Source organism: Mobula hypostoma, chromosome 4, assembly GCF_963921235.1.
Source record: "Mobula hypostoma chromosome 4, sMobHyp1.1, whole genome shotgun sequence".
Classification (NCBI taxonomy): Eukaryota; Metazoa; Chordata; class Chondrichthyes; order Myliobatiformes; family Myliobatidae; genus Mobula; species Mobula hypostoma.
In genome coordinates, this window is record NC_086100.1 from 203229327 (window position 1) to 203248648 (window position 19322).

General features: G+C 41.0%; 1 protein-coding gene across 1 annotated transcript; it reads left to right on the top strand.

Annotated features, from left to right (window-relative positions):
• Positions 1-398: 398 nt before the first annotated feature.
• LOC134345037 (zinc finger protein 239-like) lies at positions 399-7343 on the top strand. Its single transcript, XM_063045174.1, has 2 exons — positions 399-607; positions 3491-7343. Exon 2 carries the CDS (start codon positions 4221-4223, stop codon positions 5247-5249), a length of 1029 nt encoding a protein of 342 aa, XP_062901244.1. The 5' UTR covers positions 399-607; positions 3491-4220; the 3' UTR covers positions 5250-7343.
• The last annotated feature ends 11979 nt before the right edge of the window (positions 7344-19322 follow it).

The following is a 19322-nucleotide window of genomic DNA, read 5'->3' on the forward strand; positions in this document are numbered from 1 at the left end:
TTGCATATTGTACATTTAGACGGAGATGTAACGTAAACATTTTTACTCTACATTTATGTGAAGGATGTAAGAAATAAAGTCAATTCAATACATCTTTCTGCGACAGATCATAGTTCAAGAGTCTCTGCAATACTGTTTCATACATTATTATTGCACATTGGTACAGTATTATTGTGTATATTATTATCTCTACTTTATTTTTAGTAAAGTCTGCACACTGCTATGTGTGATTTTAAATATTGCTGCTGTAACGACAGAATTACCCAGTCAGGATCAATATTTATTATTATTATTATTCTCCAGCAACTTCACTGCTCTTGACTTTACTCCTCCCAGTCTCCCGTTTTCACCGATCACCTCATCTCCCCCCACATTCTGACTCCCTCCCTTCCTTTCCAGTCCTGAAGAAGGGTCTCGGTGTGAAACGCCGCCTGTTCTCTCCTCTCCATAGTTGCTGTCCGCCCCCCCGAGTTTCTCCAGCATTTTCTGCGCGTTGCTTTGGATCATTTTCGGCAGTTCAAACCAACGCGCATGCGTGGTCGTCACGACCAATCCCGAATATCACGCATGCGCTGAGTAGACGAGAAGCTCCCAATGACTGATGCAGGTAAGAGCCGCTCCGGGCGGGTATTTCATGACCGAAACGCGACCGAAGGACAATTACTGTGATTTTCAGCCACAGTGGTGCTGCACCCCACGACAATACTGGTCCTTACCCTCTCTCTCAGCCCCACAATCCGTACCCGAGCACAAGGGAGCTCTGGTATCATAGGCCCTGGCGCCGCCGCCGGCATTTTCGGCGCATGCGCATTTCGATGCCGAACAGGGCGGTTTGTTATAGTCAGGGCTTCTGGGTAAAGAGGCAGCCATGGGCGTGAGTTCCGGCGTTGTCCCACACAGTCGAAGGAAGTGAGAGCGGATGTATCTCCCAAACACTGCGAGCTCCAGCTATGTAAATCCGAGGATTATGAACTCGAAACAAAAATATAGTTCCCAGTTAATCTCGGTTGAAGAGTTTATCTTCCAGTCAGTGAAAATGTCAATTAGTACTGTATGGAAATAAAACCTTCCGTCAGATTTAGTTCTCTCTGGGTAAATAATGATATGAAACACCTTTGCCTCAATGACAAGTGACTTGTGGCTTTCACATCACAAAAGTGCCGCACTCCAATGAGAATAACCACTGCCCTCCACTTTATATTCATTGGCATTGCCATCGATGTGTTCATAACTGTCAATCAGCTGGTGGGAGGTATCTGAGTAAATCTCCAGATCATACATGTAGTAACAAGTGCTCTTTGTAGTGTTGTGGAACATGACCAGAACTTGAAATAATACCAAAGGACAGAGACAAATTGAGCCAAATCATAGGTTGATTGAAGTCAGAAATAGCCCATTCTCATACAGACAGGAATACAGTCAGAGAATTTGATGGTCAGTCAGAATGTCTGATCTGTGTCTTGTTAGAAGATGAGTGCATATAAAAACATAGAAATCTACAACATATTACAGGCCATTCGGCCCACAATGTTGTGCCATCCATGTAACCTATTCTAGAAACTGCCTCGGATTTCCCAACCACATTGCACTCTGTTTCTCTAAGCTCCAAGTACATATCTAAGAATCTCTCAAAATCTCTATGGTATCTGACTCTGCCATCATCGCTGGCAGTGCATTCCATGCACTTAATACTCTCTGCGTGAAAAACCTACCTCTGACATCCCCTTTGACCCTACTTCCAAGCCCCTTAAAACTATGCCCCTCATGTTTGCCAGTTCAGCCCTTGGAAAAAGCCTCTGGCTATCCACACGATCAATGCCTTTCATCATCTTATACACATCTATCAGGTCACCTCTCTTCTTCTGTCGCTCCAAAGTTCCCTCAACCTATTCTCGTAAGGCAGGTTCTCCAATCCATGCAACGTCCTTTTAAATCTCCTCTGCACTCTTTCTATAGTATCCACATCCTTCCTGTAATGAGGTAACTAAGCACAATACTCTAAGTGGGGTATAAATAAGGTTTTATATAGCTGTAACAATACCTCACCACTCTTGAACTCAGTTCCATGGTTGATGAAGGCTTTATTCACAACAACGACAATCAGCGCTGCAGCTTTGAGTGTAAAATTGACATGGACCCCAAGATCTCGCTCATCCTGCACACTGCCAAGAGTCCTAACATAATATTGTATTCTGTCTTCACATTTGATGTACCGAAATAAACCACAGCACACTTATCCCCATCTGCCAGTTCTGCATCCAATCGATGGCCTGCTGTAGCCTCTGCACAACTGTCCAGACTATTCACAACATCCTCAACTTTTGTGTCATCAGCAAACTTACTAACCCACCCTTCTACTTCCTCATCAAGATCATTTATAAAAATCACAGAGAGAAGGATTCTCAGAACACATCCCTGCAGAACACCACTGGTCACCGTCCTCCAGGCAGTTTACAAACCATCTACAACCACCTTTGGGCTTCTGTGGGCAAGCCAGTTGTATATCCACAAAGCAAGGTCTACTTGGATCCTTGCCTCATTACTTTCTGAATGAGCCTCACTTGATGAATCTTATCAAAAGTCTTAAGGACAGCTATGTACACTACATCCAATGCTCTACATTCATCAGTGTGTTTTTTTACATCCTCAAAGATTTCAATCAGGTTCGTAAGGCACGATCTGCCCCAGACAGAGCCATGCTGACTATCCCACATCAGATTATGCTTCTCCAAATGTTCATAAATTCTGCCTATCAGGAGCTTCTCCAACAACTTGCCCTCCACTGAAGTAAGAACCACTGGTCTGTAATTTCCTGGATTATCTCTACTCCCTTTCTTGAAAAGGGAACAATCTCTTCTAATCCTGTGGCACTTTTCCTCTCCCTTTTGATCTGGGAAGATCATCGCCAGAGGCTCAGCAATTTCATCCCACACTTCCCACAGTGGCCTGGGGTATATTTCAAGTTGAGTTCCCCCAACTTGAGTTGAAATAGGTAAAATTGTGATGCCAGAGCTCATATTCAGAGGAGATCATATAAAAACATCTACAATTTTGAAAGGAATAGATAAGATAGAGGCAGGAAAATTGTTTTCACTGGTAGATGAGACGAGAACTAGAGGACATTGCCTCAAAGTTCGGGGTAAATTGGGATGGAAATGAGGATGAACTGCTTTTCCCATGGGGTCATGAATCTCTGGATTTCTCTGCCTGATGAAGCAGTGGAGGCTACCTCAGCAAACATATTTGAGACAAATTTGGATACATGTTGAAATAGTAGGGGAATTAAGGATTATGGGGAAAAGGCAGGTCGGTGGAGATGAGTCCATGGTCAGATCAGCCATGATCTTATTAAATGGTGGAGCAGGCTCGACGGGCCAGATGGCCGACTCCTGCTCCTATTTCTTATGTTCTTATGTTCTCACCACAGACTAAAATCTCTCCTGAAATATTGTCCTTCACCCATTGATGTCTTTTGCAAATATTTTTACAGGTTTGAAATGGCAGAACACTTGTGTGTGGGAATCACAACCATAACAACACATTGGTTTTGCTGACTCTGTCTGGATATTTAAGGAGTGACCAAATATTTTCTTTGCAACACCGTCGATCCTTGGAGATGAAGAAGTATCTCATTCCAGCTGGTGATGTATTCTGTCTCTGAAATGAAGTTTTCTGTTGTAACTCAGTGAAATCCACTGGAACCGGGAGCTGAGAACACACCAGCATTAATTCACTCGAGATCAGTTCTTCAACTGCATTGATTGTACAAGGAATTCAAACATCTGAATTTCTGAATTGCCAGAGAATTGATCGTAGTGAGATATCATTCTCCTTCTCTCAGTGTGGGAAGAGGTTCACTCACAGACACACCAGTGAGTTCACAGTGGGGAGAGGCCATTCACCCGCTCTGTGTGAGGGAGGGGAACCACTCAGTCATCCAGTCTGAAGCTACATCAGCAAGTTCACACCATAGTGAGATGCTCCACCTGTTCTGCAAGCGGGAAGCCATTCTGTTATTGATGATAAAGGTACATCAGAAAATTCACCAGTGAGAGAACATCGACCTGCTTGGATGGTGGAAAGGTATTCACACACTCAACCATGCCACAGTGACACCAGCGACTTCACATGGGGAGAAGCCATTCACCTGCTCTGAATGTGGGAAAGGGTTCACTCAATCATCTGAACTGAATGAACACCAGCGAGTTCACACTGAGAAGATGCCGTTCACCTGCTCAGACTGTGGGAAAGGATTCATTCTGTCAAATCACCTGCTGCAACATCAGTTAGTTCACACTGGGGAGAGGCCATGCACCTGCTCAGACTGTGGGAAGGGATTCACTCAGTCGTCCCACCTACAGACTCACCAGCGAGTTCATACTGTGGAAAAGCCATTCACATGCTCTCAATGTGGGAAGGGATTCACCCATTCATCTCAACTGAAGGAGCATCAGCGAGTCCACACTGGGGAGAGGCCGTTCACTTGTTCTGAATGTGGGAAGCTATTTGCTCGGTCATCTCATCTGAAGTTACATCAGCGAGTTCACACTGGGGAGAGGCCATTCACCTGCTCAGACTGTGGGAAGGGATTCACTCACTCATCCAACCTACAGAGACATCAGCAAGTTCACACTGGGGAGAAGCCATTCACATGCTCAGAATGTGGTAAAGGATTCACCCAGTCATCTGATCTGAAGTTACATCAGCGAGTTCACACTGGGGAGAGGCCATTCACCTGCTCAGATTGTGGGAAGGGATTCACTCGGTCATCCCACCTACAGAGACACCAGCAAATTCACACTGGGGAGAAGCCATTCACATGCTCTGAATGTGGGAAAGGATTCACCCAGTCACCTCACCTGAAGGAGCATCAGCGAGTCCACACTGGGGAGAAGCCGTTCACTTGCTCTGAATGTGGGAAGGGATTCACTCAGTCATCTCACCTACAGACACACCAGCGAGTTCACACTAGGGAGAGACCATTCATCTGCTCAGACTGTGGAATGGGATTCTCACACTTATCCACACTACAGGGACACCAGCGAATTCACACTAGGCAGAAGCCATGCACATGCTCGGAATGTGGAAAGGGATTCACCCAGTCAGCTGAAATGAAGGCACATCAGCGAGTTCACACTGAGGAGAAGCTGTTCATCTGCTCTGAATGTGGTAAGGGATTCGCTCGGTCACCTCAACTGCAGCCATTTATATGCTCTGAATGTGGGAAGGGCTTCATTCAACCATTTTGACTGAAGCTACATCAGCGAGTTCACACTGCGGAGAAACCATTCAGCTGCTCTGAATATGGGAAGTTGGCAATCTCAACTGATTGGACATGAGCGAGTTCACACTGGGGAGAAACCGTTCAGCTGCTATGAATGTGGAAATGGATTCACTCAGTCATCCAAACTTGTGAGGCACTACCAAATTCACACTAGGGAGAAATTGTTCTCCTGCTCAGATTGTTGGAAGGAATTCACTCAGTCATCTGACTTTAAAATACATCAGCAAATTCACACTCACCTGTTCTGAATGTGGGAAAGGATTCACTCAACATCTCAATTAAGACTATAAGATATAGGAGCAGAAGTAGGCCATTTGGCCTTTCGAGTCTGCTCCGCCATTCAATCATGGGCTGATCCAATTCTTTCAGTCATCCCCACTCTCCTGCCTTCTCCCCATACCCTTTGATGCCCTGGCTAATGAAGAACCTGTCTCTCTCGATTTCTCCAGGAGGTGCTCAGGTAGTGAGGTTGTCTTTGGCTTCACTCCATTACCGTTACTTTTTTTTTTAACTTATGATCTCCTTTACTTAATTTATTTTTACCTACACTAGAAGATTTATTCTATACTACTGATTTTTCCTTGAACTGTAACTGAAATCTGAAGAAATGAGCAAAGAAGTAAGTACAAGATCTAAAGTGCGCGAACCTAAAAATGGCAAGGATTCCGACGGGAATGGGGGAAAAGAAAATTGAACCTAAGCAAACGGATCTATCTTATGATATTCTGTTGAATCTTTTAAATGAAAAATTTGAAGAACAACGTCAAAGTTTAACTGAAAAATTTGAACAACAGCGTCAACGTTTTAAAGAAGATTTAAAGTCAATCACGGACTCTCTGAAATCGCTTGATTGTGAAGTTAAGCAACATCAAAGTAAAATTATTGAATTAGACATTGAATCTCAGAAAAGAGATTTCAAAATCGAGAACTTGGATCAGAAATGATCTTTGACAACTAAACAACTGGAACATTTTAAATCCAAGATTATTGATCTTGAAAACCGATCTAGAAGACAGAACTTACGTATAATTGGTCTCCCCGAGGACGTCGAGGAAGGAGAACCTGCAATATTCTTCTCTCAACTTTTAAAGGATGCATTTAGTTCTGTATTCCCCAATGATCCTCCATTGCTCAACCACGCTCACCGTACATTGCATCTGAAACCGTCCTCTGAATTTAAACGGAGGCCGTTGATCTCCGGTTCCATTATTTTAGCATTAAAGAGCATCTTATTCGAATTGCCCGTCGGCAAGGTATGATTAAATTTCGACAATATCCATTCTGTTTAGTGGAAGACTTCAGTCCCTAAGTGATGAAGATGCGGCTGGCTTTTAAACCTCTGATGTAGGAATTTTACCAAAAAGATCTCAAACCAGCCCTATTGTATCCTGCACATTTAAGAAGTTCTCATTCGGACGGATCACGCTGTGTCTACCATTCCACAAGCGCGGCTCAAAGTTTTTTGGACGAGCACTATTCAACTGCTACAGATACCTTGCTTCAATTAATGTTTAGCGCTCGCATCATCGGCTCTGTGTTTAGGTGCTCTTTTTTGAAAGCCTTTAATCATTGTATGAAGATGATCTTTTATAAGTTCTAGACTTTTGTCTTCGGTTAGTAGTGTAGGTATTTTTCACATCTCAATTAAAGTTCATTTTTCCTGCTGATGTTACTTTTCTTTAATTTATTAATTTTTAATTATTTGATTTCTGACATTGTCATCAACAATTTCATGGTAAATTTGTACTGTATGGAGGAACGTTTTCTCTATTTTTGGCTTCGTATAATTAAGATGGCGTCTGTTTCCGTTTTCTCATAATATCTTTTGTTCTTTTTGACTTCGCCATTTTCTCATGTTCCTTCTTCCCATAATTCCTTTCTTTTTTTGAAGTGCCATTTTCAATTATTTATATTTGTAATTAATTAATAATATGCATCCATGCTTACTTTTTTCATTCATTTTAGAAATCATAGTATGTAGATTATTATAGTACAGTGTTTGATTTTTTTTTGGATTTCGTGGAGTGATTCTTTTTAACATATCTTTGGAATTGCCTTCTGGAGAAATGGGGTTAGATTTAGTATTAGTTCTTAATTCTTTTTCTAGCCTTCTCTGACTTAGTTTTGGGATTTCAGGGCTGGAGGGTGGGGAGGAGTCTTTCCTATCTTTATTAATTTTTTCTATTGGGCTAATTCAGTACTACAATGATATCTGCAGTGTTGTGATTTCCGGTTCCGCTCTGAATATTTTTTCTTCTTCTGATTTCATGAATTTACATTATGCTTAACTCTTTATATAACAAAAGGTTAACATTAAATTATGGCTCTGATTATTAATTTTGTCTCTTGGAATACAAATGGTTTAAACCATCCTATAAAACGGAAAGAGATTTTTAAAGTATTCCAAAGACGGAATGCTCACATTATTTTTGCACAAGAAACTCCTGTGAGGAAAGGGGATAATCGTTTCTTTAGATTTTGGAAGGATGGAATACCAATCGAACTCCCAAGCCAAAGTGAAAGGAGTTTCAATTTTTATAGATTCCTCAATTACATTTACTCATCAAGACATTATTTCAGATCCTAGTGGTAGATTTTTGTTAATTACTTGGTTATTTTTTAATAAAAAAGTTGCTATGGTTAATGTTTATGCTCCAAATGCGGATGATCCCGAATTTTTAAGCATTTATTCACTTCTTTTCCTAATTTAAAAGAGTATACGTTGATAATGGGGGGTGATTTTAATTGCTGTTTAAATCCCCTGGTGGATAGATCCATATCTAGTCAGGCTTTACCGAATAAGTCGGCTGCTCTTATTAACTCTTCTATGATTGACTCTGGAATTTCAGAAATTGGAGATTTCTATACCCTAAGGATAAAGAGTTTTCATTCTTCTCACAGATTTATCATTCTTATTCTCGAATTGACTACATTTTTATTGACTCTTGTTTAATTCCATCTGTAATTAACTGCAATTATGACATTATCGCCATTTCTGATCATGTTCCAATGAAACTTTCTATCCAGTTAATGGATACTTCTACTATTAGATTTTGTTAAGTCTATGAAGGAACAGATTGATTTCTTCTATTCAACTAATATTGCGGAAGAAATCTCCAACGGGACAGTATGGGACACCTTTAAAGCTTATATCCACGGACAGATTATTTCTCATTCTGTTGGTTTGAAGAAGCGTATTAAGAATGAAACACTTCTGTTGGTTGACAAAATACTTTATACTTTATTGTCGCTAAACAATTGATACTAGTACGTACAATCATCACAGCGATATTTGATTTTGCGCTTTCTGCTCCCTGGATTACAAATCGATAGTAAATATTAAAAATATTAAAAATTTAAATTATAAATCATACATAGAAAATAGAAAAATGGAAAGTAAGGTAGTGCAAAAAAATCCGAGAGGCAGGTCCAGATAGTTGGAGGGTACGGCCCAGATCCGGGTCAGGATCCGTTCAGCAGTCTTACCACAGCTGGAAAGAAGCTGTTCCCAAATATGGCCATATGAATCTTCAAGTTCCTGAGCTTTCTCCCGGAGGGAAGAGGGACGAAAAGTGTGTTGGCTGGGTGGGTCGTGTCCTTGATTATCCTGGCAGCACTGCTCCGACAGTGTGCGGTGTAAAATGAGTCCAAGGACGGAAGATTGGTTTGTGTGACATGTTGCGCCATGTTCACGATTTTCTGCAGCATTCTTCCGGTCTTGAACAGGACAACTTCCATACCAGGTTGTGATGCACCCTAGAAGAATGCTTTCTATGGTGCATCCATAAAAAAATACAGAGGGTTTTAGGGGACAGGCCAAATTTCTTTAGTTTTCTCTGGAAGTAAAGGCGCTGGGGGGCTTTCTTGGCAGTGGACACTGCTTGGTTGGGCCAAGTTAGGTCATTTGTGATATTGACCCCGAGGAACTTCAAAGCTTTTGACCTGTTCCACTTGCGCACCACCGATGTAAATTGGGTCATGTGGTCCGCTACTCCTTCTGAAGTCAACAACCAATTCCTTTGTCTTGCTTACGTTAAGAGATTGGTTATTGTCTTCTCACCATTCCACCAGGATCTTAATTTCCTCTCTGTACTCAAACTCATCATTACCGGAGATACAGCCTACAATTGTTGTGTCATCAGCAAACTTATGTATTGAGTTTGATGGAAACTTGGCTACACAATCATGGGTGTACAGTGAGTACAGCAGAGGGCTGAGTACACAGCCTTGTGGGGCATCGGTGCTCAGAGTGAGTGAAGAGGAGAGTTTGTTCCCTGTTTTTACAGCCTGGGTCCTGTCTGTGAGGAAGTTGAAGATCCAGCTGCAGATCTGAGTGCTATAGCCCAGGTTCCGGAGCTTAGGAATCAATTTATTTGGGATGAAATGGAGTGAAGAAATCGGGTAGAAAAAGTCTTTTTTTAAAACACTGCTCGAGGAGAAGGGTCTGCACAGTGCAGGCACATGATGTAGCACGCCAAGGTTTAAAAACAGACCACCATATACAGCGAGCAGCGGAGTGAGAGGGAGCAGAGTGGGATGGCTTAGGCTCAACAGGCAGAGGCCAGGGTAGGTTCCGGTAAGTTTTTTGTCCAGATTGTTTAGAGTAGAGAGAATGCCAGGCAGGATGTTGGAATGCTCCTCTTGCAGGATGTGGGAAGTCAGGAAGACAACGACACCTGTAAGAAGTGCATCCAGCTGCAGCTCCTAACAAACCATATTAGGGAACTGGAACAGGAGCTGGATGACCTCCGGATCATCCCGGAGAATGAGGAGATTATAGCTAGTAGCTACAGGGAGGTGGTTACGCCGAAGGAGCAAGCACAGGAAATTGGGTCACTTTCAGGCGAGGGATGAGGAAAGGGCAGGCAGAGCAGGATTCCCCTGTGGCCATTCCCCTCAACAAGTATACCGCATTGGATACTGTTGGGGTGGGGAGATGACTTACCTGGGACAAGCTGCAGCAGCCAGATCTCTGGCACTGAATCTGGTTCTGCAGTGCAGAAGGGAGGGTGGAAAAAGAGAAGAGTGGTAGTGATAGGGGACTCGATAGTTAGAGGTACAGGTTCTGTGGTCGTGATAGAGAATCCAGGATGGTTTGTTGCCTCCCGGGTGCTAGGGTCAAGGATGTCTCTGATCGATTGCATGACATTCTGAAGTGGGAGGGTGATCAGCCAGATGTCGTGGTGCACATCCTTACCAATGACATAGCAAGGAAGAGTGAGTATAGGAAGTTGAAAAGCAGGACCTCGAGGGTGGTAATCTCAGGATTGCTACCTGTGCTACGTGCCAGTGAGGGTAAGAATAGGATGCTCTGGAGGATGAACAAGTGACTGAGGAAGTGGTGTAGGGGGCAGGGTTTCAGATTTCAGGATCATTGGGACCCATTCTGGGGCAGGTGGGACCTGTACAAGAGAGACGGGTTACACTTGAACTACAAGGGGACCAAGATCCTTTCAGGGAGGTTCGTTAGTGCTATTGGGGAGGCTTTAAACTAGATTTGCAGAGGGATGGGAACCAGAGTGCCAGAGCTGACAGTGATGCTGGGATGAATATAAATTATGTTAAAAGTTCAAGCAAAGCTGCAAATGGAAAGGTTGTGAGGTGTGGTAAAAATCTTCTGAGGTGTGTATATTTCAATGCTAGGAGTATTGCTGGGAAGGCAGAGGAGTTGAGGGCGTGGATTGACACGTGGAATTATGACGTTATAGTAATTAGTGAAACTTGGCTACAGGAGGGGCAGGACTGGCAGCTTAAGATTCCAGGGTTCCGATGTTTCAGATGTGATAGAGGCAGAGGAATGAAAGGTAGGTGGGTGGGCGGGCGGGGGGGGGGTGTTAGCATTGCTTGTCAGGGAAAATGTTACAACAGTGCTCAGGCAGGACAGATTGGAGGGCTTGTCTACTGAGTCATTTTGGGTGGAGCTGAGAAACAGGAATGGTATGGCCACATTAGTGGGGTTGTATTATAGACCACCCAATAGTCAGCGAGAATTGGAGGAGCAAATCTGCAGAGAGATAGCAGACAACTACAGGAAACATAAAGTTGTGGTTGTAGGGGATTTTAATTTTCCACATATTGATTGGGACTCCCATACTGTTAGGGGTCTAGATGGGTTAGAGTTTGTAAAATGTGTTCAGGAAAGTTTTCTAAATCAATATATAGAGGTACCAACTAGAGGGGATGCAATATTAGATCTCCTATTAGGAAACAAATTAGGAAAACTGACGGCAGTGTGTGTAGAGGAGCACTTTGGTTCCAGTGATCATAACACCATTAGTTTCAACTTGATCATGGCTAAAGATGGATTTGGTCCTAGGGTTGAGGTTCTAAACTGGAAGTAGGCCAAATTTGAAGAAATGAGAAACGATCTAAAAAGTGTCGATTGGGACAGGTTGTTCTCTGACAAGGATTTGATCAGTAAGTGGGAAGCCTTCAAAGGAGAAATTTTGAGAGTGCAGAGCTTTTATGTTCCTGTCAGGATTAAAGGCAAAGTGAATAGGAATAAGGAACCTTGGTTCTCAAGGGATATTGCAACTCTGATAAGAAGAGTGAGTTGTATGACATGTATAGGGAACAGGGTGTAAATAAGGTGCTTGAGGAGTATAAAAAGTGCAAGAAAATACTTAAGAAGGAAATCAGGAGGGCTAAAGGAAGACATGAGATTGCCTTGGCACTCAAAGTGAAGGATAATCCAAAGAGCTTTTACAGGTATATTAAGAGTAAAAGCATTGTAAGGGATATAATTGGTCCTCTTGAAGAGCAAAGTGGTTGGCTATGTGCAGAACCAAAAGAAATGAGGGAGATCTTAAATGGTTTTTTTGCTTCTGTATTTACTCAGGAAACTGGCATGAAGTCTATGGAATTAAGGGAAACAGGTAGTGAGATCATGGAAACTGTACAGATTGAACAGGAAGAGGTGCTTGCTATCTTGAGGCAAATTAAAGTGGATAAATCCCTAGGACCTGACAGGGTATTCCCACGGACCTTTAAGGAGACTAGTGTTGAAATTGCAGGGGCCCTGGCAGATATATTTAAAATGTCGCTGTCTACGGGTGAGGTGACGGAGGATTGGAGAATGGCTCATGTTGTTCCGTTGTTTGAAAAAGGATCGAAAAATATTCTGGGAAATTATAAGACGGTAAGTTTGACGTCGGTAGTGGGTAAATTATTGGACGGAGTACTAAGAGACAGAATCTACAAGCATTTGGATAGACAGGGACTTATTAGGGAGAGTCAACATGGCTTTGTGCGTGGTAGGTCATGTTTGACCAATCTATTGGAGTTTTTCGAGGAGGTTTCCTGAAAAGTGGATGAAGGGAAGGCTGTGGATGTTGTCTACATGGACTTCAGTAAGGCCTTTGACAAGGTCCCGCATGGGAGGTTAGTTAAGAATATTCAGTTGCTAGGTATACATGGAGAGATGGTAAATTGGATTAGGCATTGGCTCAGTAGAAGAAGCCAAAGAGTGGTAATAGAGGATTGCTTCTCAAAGTGGAGGCCTGTGACTAGTGGTGTGCCACAGGGATCAGTGCTGGGTCCATTGTTATTTGTCATCTATATAATTGATCTGGATGATAATGTGGTATCAAATTTGCTGATGATACAAAGATTGGAGGTGTAGTGGACAGTGAGGAAAGTTTTCAAAGCTTGTAGAGGGATTTGGAGCAGCTGGAAAAATGGACTGAGAGATGGCAGAAGGAGTTTAATACAGACAAGTGTGAGGTATTGCACTTTGAAAGGACAAACCAGGGTAGAACATACAAGGTAAATGGTAAGGCACTGAGGAGTGCAGAAGAACAGAGGGATCTGGGAATACAGATACAAAATTCCCTAAAAGTGGCGTCACAGGTAGATAGGGTCGTAAAGAGAGCTTTTGGTACATTGGCCTTTATTAATCAAAGTATTGAGTATAGGAGCTGGAATGTTATGATGAGGTTGTATAAGGTATTGTTGAGGCCGAATCTGGAGTATTGTGTTCAGTTTTGGTCACCAAATTACAGGAAGGATATTAATGAGGTTGAAAGAGTGCAGAGAAGGTTTACAAGGATGTTGCCGGGACTTGAAAAACTCAGTTACAGAGAAAGGTTGAATAGGTTAGGACGTTTTTCCCTGGAGCGTAGAAGAATGAGAAGAGATTTGACAGAGGTATATAAAATTATGATGGGTAGAGATAGAGTGAATGCAAGTAGGCTTTTTCCACTGAGGCAAGGGGAGAAAAAAACCCAGAGGACATGTGTTAAGGGTGAAGGGGGAAAAGATTGAAGGGAACATCGGCGGGGGGGGGGGGGTGCTTCTTCACACAGAGAGTGGTGGGAGTGTGGAATGAACTGCCGGACGAGGTGTTAAATGCGGGTTCTTTTTTAACATTAAAGAATAAATTGGACAGATACATGGATGGGAGGTGTATGGAGGGATATGGTCCGTGTGCAGGTCAGTGGGACTAGGCAGAAAATGGTTCGGCACAGCCAAGAAGGGCCAAAAGGCCTGTTTCTGTGCTGTAGTTTTTCTGTGCTGTAGTTTTTCTATGGTTTCTATGGAATGATGGTATTAAATGCAGAGCTGTAGTCAATGAAGAAGAGCCTTACGTATGCCTCTTTATTCTCCAGGTGTTGAAAGGAGTTAAAGAAAAATTTTAAAAATTGATAAGAAATATTCTCTTGCTCCTAGGAGCTTTGTAAACAGAGAGTCGATCTTCAAATAGAACGCAGCTTATTATTAACATCGATTGAAAATCAATTAATGAAAACTAGAAGTGAGTTTTATATTCATAGTGACAAATCGGGTAAATTATCAGCTTATCAGTTGAAAACTACTTTGGTTGAACGTCAAATTATCAAGATCCGCAGACATGATGACACTTTGACAGTTGATCATGATGGGATAAACAACACTTTTCAAGAATTTTATACCTCTTTATACCACTCTGATTTTCCTCATGATCCTAACACCATGCATGACTTTTTAAGGAAAGTAAATTTTCCGAAATTATCACCCGAAGAATGTTTAACAATAGAAAATGTTACGGATGAAGAAATAACAGCTGTTATTTCTTCATTGAATTCAAGCAAAGCACCTGGTTCAGATGGTTTTACAGTGGAATTTTAAAAGTTTTTTTCCTCTATTATTTCTCCTTGGTTGTCCAGAAAATTTAAAGAAGCAATCAGATTAGGTAAATTACCACAATCATTTTATGGAGCTTCTATTTCTTTAATTCTAAAAAAGAATAAAGATCCTACTGATTGTGCATCATACATATCTCTTTGAAGATATATTCAAAACTTTTTCTAAAATATTTGCAACTAGGTTAGAAAAGGTACTACCTCAAATTATCTCTGTGGACCAAACTGAATGTATTAAAAATCGTTATCCATCTTTTAATATTAGGAGGTTAATGAATATTGTTTGTACTCCTTCACTTAGCACTCCGGAATGTATTATTTCATCAGATGCTGAAAAAGCTTTTGACAGAGTTGAATGGCCATATTTATTTAGTGTGTTTGAGAAATTTAATTTTAGTCCGATATTTATATCTTGGATGAAATTGATATATCATACCCCTGTAGCTTCAGTTTGTACTAACAATCAAAGATTTCCCTTTTTTCATTTATCTTGGGGTCCTAGTCAGGGATGCCCTCTTAGTCCATTATTATTTGATACTGCCCGTGAATCTTCAACAATTGATATCCGAGACTCACCTAACATTTTTGGTATTACCCGTGGAAATGAAATACGTAAGTTATCATTATATGCAGATGATTTGTTATTATATATCTCTAATCCTGGGAAATCTATTCTAGTTATTTTATCTTTGCTAGCTCAGTTTAGCAATTTATCTGGTTATAAATTGAACCTTAATAAGAGCGAACTATTTCCCCTAAATATGCAGGTTCCTATTTATGGATGTTTACCATTTAAATTGGTTACTTACTCTTTTACATATTTAGGAGTTAAAATTACGAAAAAGCATGAAGATTTATTCAAGGCTAATTTTTTACCTTTAATTGATCAGATTAAACTTTTGTTTACTAAATGGTCCCCAATGTCTCTGTCATTGATCGGTTGGATCAATGCTATCAAGATGATTATTTTGCCTAAATTTTTATACTTATTTCAAGCGGTGCCAATTTTTATTCCAAAATCCTTTTTTGATAATGTTGATTCCAAAACTTCCTCATATATATGGCAGAACAAAAATCCTAGGTTAGGTAAAAGACATTTACAAATCTAAAAAGTGGGGGGGGGGGTTAGTTTTGCCGAATTTTAGATTTTACTATTGGGCAATTAACATTCGATACTTAAAATTTTGGTTATCGGACTTGGACTTAACTTCAAGTCCACATTGGCTAAATCTTGAATGTAATTCTTTACAAGGGTTTTCATTGGGTTCTATTTTAGGGACTTTGCTTCCCTTCACTCTTTCTAAATTGTATAAACAAACGGATAAACCAATAGTTAAACATACCTTACGTATATGGTTTCAATTTCGATTTTTTTTTGCGTCGAATCAGTTTATTTTAGCAAGTCCTATTATATCTAATTTCTTTTTTCAACCCTCTATTATGGATCAAGCATATCTGGCTGGAAAATTAAAGGTATACTACGATATTGTGATCTAATTTTGGATAATTGTTTCATATCCTTTGAACAATTACCTAATAAGTATAATTTGCCTAGATCTCAATTTTAGAGATTTACAGGTTAGAAATTTTTTACATACTTTTTCTTCTACATTCCCGAATTTATATTCAATGGATATTTTGGAAAAAAATTAGATTTAAATCCTTTTTAGAAAGGTTTAATAGCAATTATTTAGAATACAATTATGAAAATATGGCCAGACGTATCTAATTAAGTTAAGACTGATTGGGAAAGGGAACTTAAGATTATTGTACCGATTGAAAAATGGAAAAAAATCTTCAAATAGTTAACTCATCCTCTATATGTGCTAAACATGCGTTGATACAGTTTAAAGTAGTGCATAGGGCTCATATGTCTCAGGATAAACTCCCTCGTTATTATTCTCATATAAATTGTATATGCGATAGATACCACTCTGAGATAGCTTCTTTAACTCATATGTTTTGGTCATGTCCTTTTTGAAAAAAAATATTGGAAAGATATTTGTGATACTATCTAAACTGCCTTGAATATTGATTTACAACCTCACCCTATTACTGCAATTTTTGGCATACCAATGATAGAATTAAGTCATTTAACCTTTTCGACTCGTCAGATGATTGCATTTCTTTCATTAATGCCTGTAAGATCCATTTTGCTGAACTGGAAAGAGATTAATCCTCCCACCACATTTCATTGGTTCTCGCAAACTATGTTGTGTTTAAACTTGGAAAAAATTAGAAGTGTTATTTGTGATCCCTCTATTAAATTCGAAAAGACTTGGAGGCCATTTTTTTTCAACATTTTCATATGATGTCTGATCTTTACTTGTCACAGAAGGCCCCAGTCCAGGCAATATCCCTGTGAATCTTTTCTTCACCTTTTGATCTTCGTCTCTTCTTTCCTTATTGTGATGAACAGAACTGCACAGCTTACTGCAGCTGTGGTGTAATTAATAATTTGTACAAATGTAATGTGATTTTGCAAAACCTCTGCTGCCAAAGGAAAGCATGCTGTTCACCTACTTCACAACCTCGTCCACCTGTGCTGCAACCTTCAGGGAACTGTGTTCCTTTTTACCAAGATCTCTCTGTTCACCCACACTCCCCTTGACACTGCCATTCACTGTGTATTTCCTGGTCAGCTTTAACTTCCCAAAATCTATCACTGTGCACTTGTCTGACACTGCAACAAAACTTTTCCGTTTCCCTCCACAAACTACACAGAAATGTATGTCCAACCACAATTCTCCACACCTGTCTGCTGTTTGTGTGTAACTTGAACAAGACAACACCTGAACCCCTCTATACTTCACTCATATGCCGTTACTCTCCATATAAATTATAGTCTGCCTTTTGATTCTTTCCACCACTGAACACGCCATCACTGTTTACCACATTAAACTACACTTTTTAGATTAGATTATGAGGACACGCAGTCATCTTTTATTGTCATTTAGTAATGCATGCATTAAGAAATGATACAATATTCCTCCGGTGTGATATCACAAAACACAGGACACACCAAGACTGAAAAAACTAACAAAACCACATAATTATAACATATAGTTAGAACAGTGCAACAATACTATAACTTGATGAAGAACAGTCGGTGGCACATTAAAAGAGTTCAAAGTTTCTCGAAGGTCCCACATCTCACACAGACAGGAGAGGGAAGAAAACTCTCCCTGCCATGCCCGACCACAGTCCGACTCTGAGTCGTCCGAGAACTTCGAGACTCCGATCAGCCCTCCGACACTGAGTACCGAGCACCATCTCTATCTGAACGATTCCAAGTCTTCTCTCTATATCCTGACCAAATGTTCCATCACAACATTACCACCACCACAATCTCTGCCAGTGTAAGGCAGCCTTGGATCCTTCAATCTCCGCCCCCTTATCGGGGTGATTAATATCGATTGTGAATAATTGATGGCCCTCTACGTACCCCTGCTTCCTTCGACAACCCGTTACCACCACCCAGTCCACCATGATTTTAATATTGATAGTGTATAGCTGACGGTACAGAACTGATTCAGGGGATATTCCAGTGGTTACATCACCCCATCCTGAAACAAACCTGTTCATTAACTTTCTGTCTTCTGTGTAAAAACCAGAAGTTCCTTGTGAACTCGTCTTGAGATTCCTGGTGTCGGGCACAGCCTTTCATGTGGCACCTTGTTAGATGCCTTCTGAAAATCTAAGTCTACCACATCTACAGGTTCCCTTCTGACATCTAGAAAGACTTTTCAAGTTAATCAAACATGAATTCTCTTTCACTCAATGAGATGACAGGGTCTCAAGTTGGGTCAAAGATAGACATGTTGGTGATGAAACCTTTTGGCACATTGGCCTCAATCAGTCAATGCATTGGGATAGAGGTTGGGGTGTTGTGTTGGAGTTGTGTAAGATGTGAGGTCACATTGAAATATCGTCTTTAGTTTTGGTCACAGTTTGACAGGAAAGATGCCATTAAGCTGGAAACGAGGCAGGGGAAGTTTACAAGATCAATATTTGGACAGAAATGATTGAGTTATGTGCAGTTTAGGATTGTTTTCCTTGGAATGTGGGAGAATGAGGGGCCAATATTATGGAGGTGTATGAAACAACAAAGGTCATAGATACTGTGAATGCACAGAGATTTTTTTAACAGGGATGTGGAATCAAGAAGTAGGACGCCAGATGGTTGAAGGCAGAGATCGAATGGGAATATGTTGCTCTATGTCTTTCAGTCAGACGGTGATCAGTTTCGCACATCACGCCCACTGGGGCATAGACCATTGACCTGAGATCTCTGTGCTGTGACAGTGTCTCAAACTCTCCGCAGGTGCAGCCTGTCTTCGTGGTGGATACAACCTTTCTCAGGTATGAAGGCGTTGGAGCTTCTGTAACTCTTGTTTTTGTGTGGGATTAGGTTGTTGGGGTTCGGATGTCCAACTCTACTCCATTTGAATCTGGGTTCGGACAGTGCTGGAACATTGAATATGTTTGAATACTGATGTCGCTCTCCCGGTCAGCTTGCAATAATCTCCCTGCAATGGCTGTAGGATCAAACACGTTTCTCACAATACAATTCATTGATTCACCCTATTCATACCCTTCATAATTTTGTATACCTCGGTCAAATCTCCCCTCATTCTCAGACGCTTCAGGTAATAAGGGTAAAATGCCTTGAGATAATTCTTGATCCTGCTCACCAAGAATGTTTTATGTCCCCTTTTTGTTTTTTACTAATCTTCCGATTGAGCAATTTTAAGCTATCTTTGTAGTCAGTGAGGCTCCAGTCCGATTTAGCCTCCTGAATCCCTTTAATTGTGCTGTAGAAGCCTCCAGTAGCACAGTTCTGCTTGTACATGCAGCTCATTCCTGAGACCATATTTCATTTTCTCCTCACAATCTGGTTTTACACTGAGACCAACTGT